We start from the raw sequence: 8,212 nt of genomic DNA on the forward strand, positions 1-8,212 counted from the left end.
GCTCTCTGTTCTCTGTCAGTTTTCTTATTCCATTTGATGCATGTTCTTTATCTCTTCATTTAATGCTTAGGGTTCCAGGATTGACATTTGTCTCTGTTTTACTTAGTTTTTCAGGTCTTTGCTTGTGCTTCTGTCTATAGCACCATGTTGGCTCCTCCCCTGGGACACTTATTTTTCATGTACACAGTTTTATATTGCTTGAATTTTTTACCATGCATAACCTATTTAAATGAACTAATTAGGTAGGGGATGGGGAAGAGCACCTTTGCAGTAGTTTAGGAATACCTTTGTTACCCAGAACTTACTAGCTTTAAAAGGGGCACCTTGAGAAGGAAAAAATGAACAGTATGAAGCATTTGAAGCTCTGCAAAGAACAGAGAGCAGCAAATAGCAGGAATCAGTGTTAACTCTCCTGCTCTTCCTGCAGGTGTCACAGGACTTCCCATTTCTCCATCCCAGTGAAACCAGTGTCCTGAACCGACTCTGCCGGCTGGGCACCGACTACATTCGCTTCGCTGAGTTTATTGAACAGTACACAGGCCATGTGCAGCAGCAGGTAGGTCCCTGTTCTCAGGACAGCACGTGTCCTCTCCGTGTTCTTCAGATCCTCTCAGGGTCCAGGTGGTCCTGTGGTGTCACGTGTACACTAAGCTTTCAGTGAACCCATTGGTAGTTCATAGAAAATAGAAAGTCTTGAGAAGTTCTGAATGTCTCATCACTGGAAGTATTCAAGTGAAGGCCAGGTGACTGTACCTCCAAGAAGGATGCAATATACGTGACAACCAATTTTAGCAAATTGGAATAAGAGAAAATATGCTTGGCTTGAGTATTGTTGTTGTTGCTAGATGCTGTCACGTCGGCTCCAACTCACAGTGACTTTATTTACAACAGAATGAAACACTGCCCAGTCCTCCACTATCCACAGTCACTGCTGTGCTTGAGCCCACTGTTGCAGCTCTTGTGTCACTCCATCTCACTGAGGGTTTTCCTTTTATTCGCTGACCCTCTATTCACCAAACATGTTGTCCTTTGCTCGTGATTGGCTTGGGAGACCTGAATCAAATCAGTTTGAGCTGGAGTGGAGTTCCAGTTCCAGGGGTGAAAACAGAAAGCATTATTCTTTCAAAGTCCTTTGCCACTCTGCTTCTGACTACCTGTGTCACCCTCAGACAAGCAACTAAAATCTTTGGGTTTCATTTTTCTCATTTGTAAATAAAAGAGTTAAACTCAGGAGGGTGCTTAGCACATAGGAAGCATTTAATAACTGTTCTCTAGTGATATGAATTAATTGGGGTTAGGATAGTGTAGAGATCAAGGGTTTGTGCCTGCTCCGTCACTTATGGCCATATACCACTAGGCAGGTTACCCAGTGTCTCTGAGGCTCAGCTTTCGTATCTGTAATTGGGGATAATATACAGTACCTATCTCACAGGGCTGTGAAGATTAAACGAGGTAATTCATGTGCCAAACACAGTGCCTGATACATAGTAAGCACTCAAATTTTTAAAGAGAAATTTTAAGGTCTCTTTTATTTTTAAGTCTGTAATTCTGCCAGTGGCAAGTAAAAGGCTAAAAGGCTGTCACATTGTGTGACTGTGATTCAGTTGTGAAGACTATTTCATAGTTGAGAGGATGATTCTGGGTGAGGAGAGAAAAGGAGGACTTCTAAAAATGAGGAAGAAGGATGCTTTTTCAGACAGCACAGTTAGTGCCCTCTGGCCCCTGTTATATAAACTGGTTTTCAGGTCATTGGAGTTGGAGAATACTGCCTTATGTTTTCATTCTGATACTGGGATTCTGCTCCTCTCCAGCTGATTTTATTGCAGAGAAAATACTTAAGCTAAATATGAGTTTAATCAATGCCGTTTGCTGTGGAATTATATTAATGATGGCATGCTTGATTATCAAAGTTGGCACCAGTATATATCTTAATATAGATGAAAGAGTCATTGTTTTTTGTTAGAACACTTAAAAGAAAAGCTTTTCCTATATTTGTGTATGTGAATTTTATATAATATGTTGAATTCCTACTTTCCCAAATTCTACAGATATCAGTAGTACCTCTTCTTTTGGGAAAGTCAAAAACATATTAATTTTCTCTTTCAATTTGGGATAAATGACATTCAGTTCTCTGGTATGACTCAAGATAAAAACAAACTGGGTTGGTTGTAAGCCAGTCCAGTCTGTGTTCTACCGTGTGTCCACGCTGCTCTTATTATAGCTGTGAGCATTTATCTTCAGGAACTACCAGTATCCTTTACAGCATCGTCCGGCCACACTATGCCTTGTAACCCCTGAGCCCTAGCTCCCTGCGGCATTTGTCGCTGAATTCTGCTAGTGTACCACCACCACCGCAGCCTGGTCACCCAATCAGTACATAAGCAGAGAGGCTAGTCCGCGTAGCCTCTAGTCAACTGTTAACCACAATTCCCCAAATAAAATTAAGAAGCTCCTATAAAAAATGGCAGGTTTCCTGAAAGACAAGCCATATTTGTAAATAACCTCTTTATGAGAGTCTCACAGCTCCCCATGTTGGCTGTCAGATTCACGTTCTTGATGAGTTGCAACGCTAGACGGAGGAAAGGACATGAGTATTGAGGTCATTTGCTTATTCACTAAGCATTACTGAACACCCTCTGGCCAAAGAACTGAGTGGTAAGCTGAGATACAAAGATGAGTAAAGTGTGGTCCATGGAGCTCTTGGTATAGGGAAGGGGACATATAAACAGAAGTACAATTCAAATACTAAGCAGAGATGAGGAGCAACTAATTCCCTAGGGAGGATTAGGAAGAGCTTTGGCAGAGAGGATGCTTAAGGTCCTCAAAAAGAACAGATGTTTTCCATGCCATGCTTGCCATGAAGCTAAAGTGGGCAGTAAGAAGCAGAACACATATCCAAAAATACAGGAGTGCAAGGTAGAAGCAAAGCACGCTTGGTGAACTGTGGCTGGTTTGGAAATGAGGATGTGAAGTTGGAAGCAGTGAAAGATAATTTTGGAGAGATAGGTAAGGACCAGAATCCAGAAGTCATTGCGTGCCATGTACAGGAGTTTGAATATTATTCTGGGACAGTGGGAAGCTACCAAAGGGTTTAAGCTGGGAGTGATGTGGTCAAAACTGACTTGTAGAAAAGTCTCTCCACTAACAGTATAGAGTACTACCTGGTTGTTTGTAACATCTGGGCCTGCTTAGAAAATTAAAATATTACCATATTTTAAAAGGTCAGAGCTCAAAATCTTCATCTTCAGTCAGTTTTCTTCTCCCTGAAGCACCGCACTGTATGGAGTTGTTCAAGTTACAACAGTACCACTGATAAAGGATAATGTCCTTCCCATGTTGCGGGGCCTGAGCCAAGAAGCTGACTTCTCTCTGTTTGATTTCAGGATCACCATCCATCACAGCAGGGCCAAGGTGGGTTACATGGAATCTACCTGAGGGCCTTCTGCACGGGGCTGGATTCAGTTTTGCAGCCTTATCGCCAAGCACTGCTTGATTTGGAGCAAGAGGTGAGAAAGAGGAGATTAGAAAACAGCACCTCAGGGACAGAGCACTAGGGAAGGTGCTGGAACCTGAAACACCCTTTGATAACTTCTTTCCTCCAGGCCAGGTAGTTAAGAGTGAGCTATTTCCCGCACGGCTGGAGGGCACAGTTTTCTCTGTGATTGCCCAGGCCATGATCAGAGTGGCTTACAGATCTGGCAGAGGTTCCTGAGTGATTTCACGTGTGGGAGTTCGCGGCTTTTGTTTGTTACCACCTGAAAATCAGAATGAATAAGCTTCCATACATTCTCAATTCTCTGAAGCCTAAAATTAACACTAAGCCCATTCTCAGATTCTCTTCTGGTTTTCATAGATTAGACTGATTTAGGATATTTTGTAGGTGCCCTAACCATGGTGTTTTTTCTTGCAGTTTCTGGCTGATCCCCATCTCTCCATAGCACATGTCAATTACTCCTTAGATCAGGTATGCTACCCAGATAACAGAATGCCTTGAAGTCTGTTGATATGGTTAGAGTCATCTAACTTCTGACATTATTTTTGAAAACCTTTTTCTTTCTGGATTCAGAGCCTGACATTTTATTTTGTGCATTTTGTGTGCTTTAACACGTCAGAACTGTTTGAAGAGACCCAGGTTTAGTTAAAACTTGATGTCTGATGTCACCGCTGTCTCTGTTGACATCAGTATTAACAATTCTGCCAGCCTCAGAAATAGAGCTGCCTCTGTCTGCCATCCTCTTCTTGTCTGTAACCAGCCCCTGTGGTAGTCAGAATTGCCTTAGGACCCTGGGTCCTTTTCTTGGCTCTTCTGTGGCATTGCCAACTTTATCGTAAATGGGACTATTTAGAAACAAAAGCATTTCCTGAGTTAATCTTTTTTCCCTTGCACATAATTGCACGCTCTCCTAATTATTCTCTCCTTTGCAGTTCCAGCTCCTCTTTCCCTCTGTGATGGTTGTAGTGGAGCAAATCAAAAGTCAAAAGGTGAGAACTTCCCTTTTTCCTTTTGCTCTGATAAGCGCCAAGAAGATGTTAGTAATTAATTTTACCTTACATTCTTTCCGGAAGACCCTAGTTTTAGTGTTTGTTTATTCATCATTCAGCAGTATATGCTATATATCGTGCTCAGTATCAGGGATGCCAAAATAAGTAAGATATAACCCTGTCCGTAAGCACCACCTGGTCCACTGAGGGCGAGGGGGATGTTAACAGATGTACCCCAGAGCGCTGCTGCGGTTAGGAGAAACTGCTGTGCCTGCCGGGAGGTGAGAGTAATTTGTTCTAAGGGTTTAGAACTGTTGAGTGTGGATCTTGAGGAGACACAGAAAATCAGTCCTTAGAAAGAAAGAAGATAATGGGTTCATGGTGAGGGTGCTGGAAAGTTTTCTAAGAATTATGAGATAATTGGGTGAAACCCAGATGCCATTTTCTTAGTTAAATATGCCTGTCCTTGTCACATGTTTTCATTATAGCATTGAAAAGTTAGGTCCCCAATGGCAGGACAGTGTCTTTTCTGGGCAGGGTTAGTAACTAAGGAATGCTTTGAGATTTCACATCAGAAGAATCTAGTGTCTTACGGAATTGGCCCATAAAACCCCATTCTTAGTAATGGACAATGGATTAAACATGTTTGGTTCAAGTCTCCATGTGTTTAAGTTTTTATATTTGTGCTTTCTTAGCTTATTAGGAGCATTCACCTTGATGAATAGCCAGCCTTGTTAAGCATTTACTTTGTACCAGGGCTTCCAACCAGTTCATTCTAGTTCAGACCCCTGCTGAGACTTTGCACTTCCACCCCAGATATACTGAATCAGAATCTACATTTTAACAAGATCCCCAGGTGATTCTTATGTATAACTTCCTGGGAACTTGTTAGAAATGTAAAGTCTCAGTAGGGGTTCCAAGGGAGCAAACCAGTTCAGAAGCCCTGCTTTGTCCTAGGCACTGTGCCAAGTGCTTTACATACATTATCACATTCAGTCAAATAGGTTAAGGAATGTGCTCAGATGTAGACACATGGTAGTAAATGGTAGAGCTGGTCTCTAAACCCAGGTCTGTCTGACTCAAAAGACTGTGCTCTTAATCACTATATTAAACTATCTCCCGAAATGGGAGGACCTTCTAGAGAAGTGGAGTCGGTGGAGACACATCAGGGTTCCATGCCTAGTTGCACATCTCACTTGACATTTAGCTTCCATTGCTTGGAGGTCCAACTTTGGATGATTCTGGTTTCTCTAGTGCAGTGGTTCTCAAACTTCTCTGTGCATCAGAATCACCTGGAGAGCTTGTTAAAAATGCAGAAAGTTGTCTCCCCCCAACCGTCCCAAGTTTCTGATTCAGTAGGTCCATGGTGGGACCTGAGGATTTGCATTTCTAACAAGTTCCCAGGTGATGATGATACTAGTCGGGGGTCCATTCTTGAGAACTACTGTTAATAAATATTATGAGAAAGTTTATCCCCATCTTTGCTGGAGTGTGCCCTCTTGGTTGAATAGATCATGTGAGTTTGTGCTGCATGAACCATTAAAATGGAATCAAGTTTGACACAGCTATATTTTCTACAGATTCATGGTTGTCAAATCCTGGAAACAGTCTACAAATATAGCTGTGGGGGGTTGCCTCCTGTTCGCAGTGCATTAGAAAAGTAAGTCATGGCTTAATTGAGGATTTGGGGTGGGGATGGGTGATCAAGTGACTTGACTGCTCCATGTTTTATTTTCAGGTCGTCTTAGGTTTTCCTCTAGGGAAAGTTATGACCAGGATAGAAAAACCCCATGAGCAGAGAACCCCATGTAATCCTTATGATAGCTCAGGAATTGCAAAAAGAGGATTATAACGGGTTGAGTATCAAAGCCAGGATCCAGTTACCTAGATGACTTTGTTAATTTTTGGATCCTGTATCCTTGGAGGGTTTCCATTATGTGTGCCAGATATTGCTCAGCTATGTCTAAGCATGTGTTTTTGAGCAGCTGGGATTTTCATATCAAGGCCCCTAAAATGGTTATACTTTCATTATCCCATAATACTATTCTTAGGAATTTTATCCTAACAAAATTATTCGAAAGAAGAAAATAACTGTATGTACAAACATATTCAATACAATGTTATCTATTCTATCAAGAAATTAGAAAATGACCAGCAATAGAAGCTAAAGATATAGTCACTTGATAAGGCCATTAAAATTATAAATACTATAACAACATACAAAAATATTTTATGTAATACTGAGAAAAGGATGCAAAATTTTATCTGTCCTATGATTATAATTAAATAAAAATCTATGTGGACTATGACCAAAAACTGAACAGGAACACAGAAAAAAATCTCTACAGTCACTGAGGTGGAGTTACAAAGTTACGAATTTTCTTTAAAATTCTGTATTTTCTCAAATTTTAAAAAAATTAATAAAATTTAAAGAAAAATATGTAAATGAGAAAAATAGTGATTTTTATCTTATTGAATCATTTCCCATTTGATCTTCCTATTTCCCTCTCATTTTTTAAAAATTTTATATTTTTTAAACTGTTTTTTCTTTTTTATTGAGTTAAAATTTATATAACAAAATTAACAATTTTAAAGTGCATCACCACCTCTGTTTAGTTCCAGAACATTTCGCGCACCAGTCTTCCACTTCCCCCGCCCCTGGCGATCACCAGTCTTTATTCTGTCTCTGTGGGTTTGCCTGGTCTGGATATTTTCTGTAAATGGAATCATGCAATATGTGGCCTTTTGTGTCTGCTTTCTTTCACTTAGGATAATGTTTTTGAGGTTCATCCACATTGTAGCATTTATCAGTACTTCATTCTTATTATGGCTCAGTAATATTCTGTTGTAATAATATTCCACAATTTGTTTAACCCTTCATCCATCGATGAACATTTGAGCTGTTACCACATTTTGGCTGTTATGAATAGTGCTGCTGTGAACATGCATGTACCAGTATCTGTTTGAGTGTCCGTTTTCAGTTCTTTTGGGTATATTCCTAGGATTGCAACTGTTAGGTCATATGGTAATTCTATGTGTAACTTTTTGAAGAACCACCAACTGTTTTCCTCCTCCATATTTTTAAAAAAGAAGGAGTAGCATTAATTGCAAAATTGGAATACGTCATCTCTAAGGACCATCACAACTCTGAACAATCTCCACTTTTTTTTTAAATTTTTTTTTATTGTACTTTAGGTGAAGGTTTACAGAACAAATAGTGTCTCATTAAACAGTCAGTACACATATGTTTTATGACATTGGCTTAACAACCCCACGACATGTCAACACTCTCCCTTCTCGACTTTGGAGGATCTTTTTTTTTTGTGAAAATATACATAGCCAAAGATACACCATTTCAAAAATTTCTACATGTACAATTCAGTGACATTGATTACGTTCTTCCAGTTGTGCTGCTATTCTCACTATCCTTTTCCAAGTTATTCCATCATCATTGTCGTCAACTCATTGTCCCCTAGGCTTTCCATCAAACCTTTTGAGTTGCTGTTGTCAGTCTGATCTCACATAGATAATTTTTTTTTTTGGTACTTTAGATGAAGGTTTACAGAACAAAATAGTTTCTCATTAAACAGTTAGTACACATATTGCCCTGTAACAATGGTTAACAACCCCACGACATGTCAACACTATCCTTACTCAACCTTGGGTTCCCTATCACCAGCTTTCCTGTCCCCTCCTGCCTTCTAGTCCTTGTCCCTGGACTGCTGTGCCT

General features: G+C 40.2%; 1 protein-coding gene across 2 annotated transcripts in view; it reads left to right on the forward strand.

Annotated features, from left to right (window-relative positions):
* Nucleotides 1-8,212, forward strand: part of TUBGCP4 (tubulin gamma complex component 4) — a 60,100-nt gene that overhangs the window by 29,065 nt on the left and 22,823 nt on the right. For both annotated transcript variants that reach the window (XR_002824755.1, XM_004380684.2), the window contains exons 2-6: nt 428-556; nt 3,384-3,506; nt 3,911-3,964; nt 4,426-4,482; nt 6,063-6,142. Coding sequence is in view for 1 of the 2 variants with exons in the window: in XM_004380684.2 (XP_004380741.2) it covers nt 428-556; nt 3,384-3,506; nt 3,911-3,964; nt 4,426-4,482; nt 6,063-6,142 (443 nt within the window). In the remaining variant the exon portion in view is untranslated. The remainder of the gene's footprint in view (nt 1-427; nt 557-3,383; nt 3,507-3,910; nt 3,965-4,425; nt 4,483-6,062; nt 6,143-8,212) is intronic.

Source organism: Trichechus manatus, unplaced genomic scaffold (assembly GCF_000243295.1).
Source record: "Trichechus manatus latirostris isolate Lorelei unplaced genomic scaffold, TriManLat1.0 scaffold00076, whole genome shotgun sequence".
Lineage (NCBI taxonomy): Eukaryota > Metazoa > Chordata > Mammalia > Sirenia > Trichechidae > Trichechus > Trichechus manatus.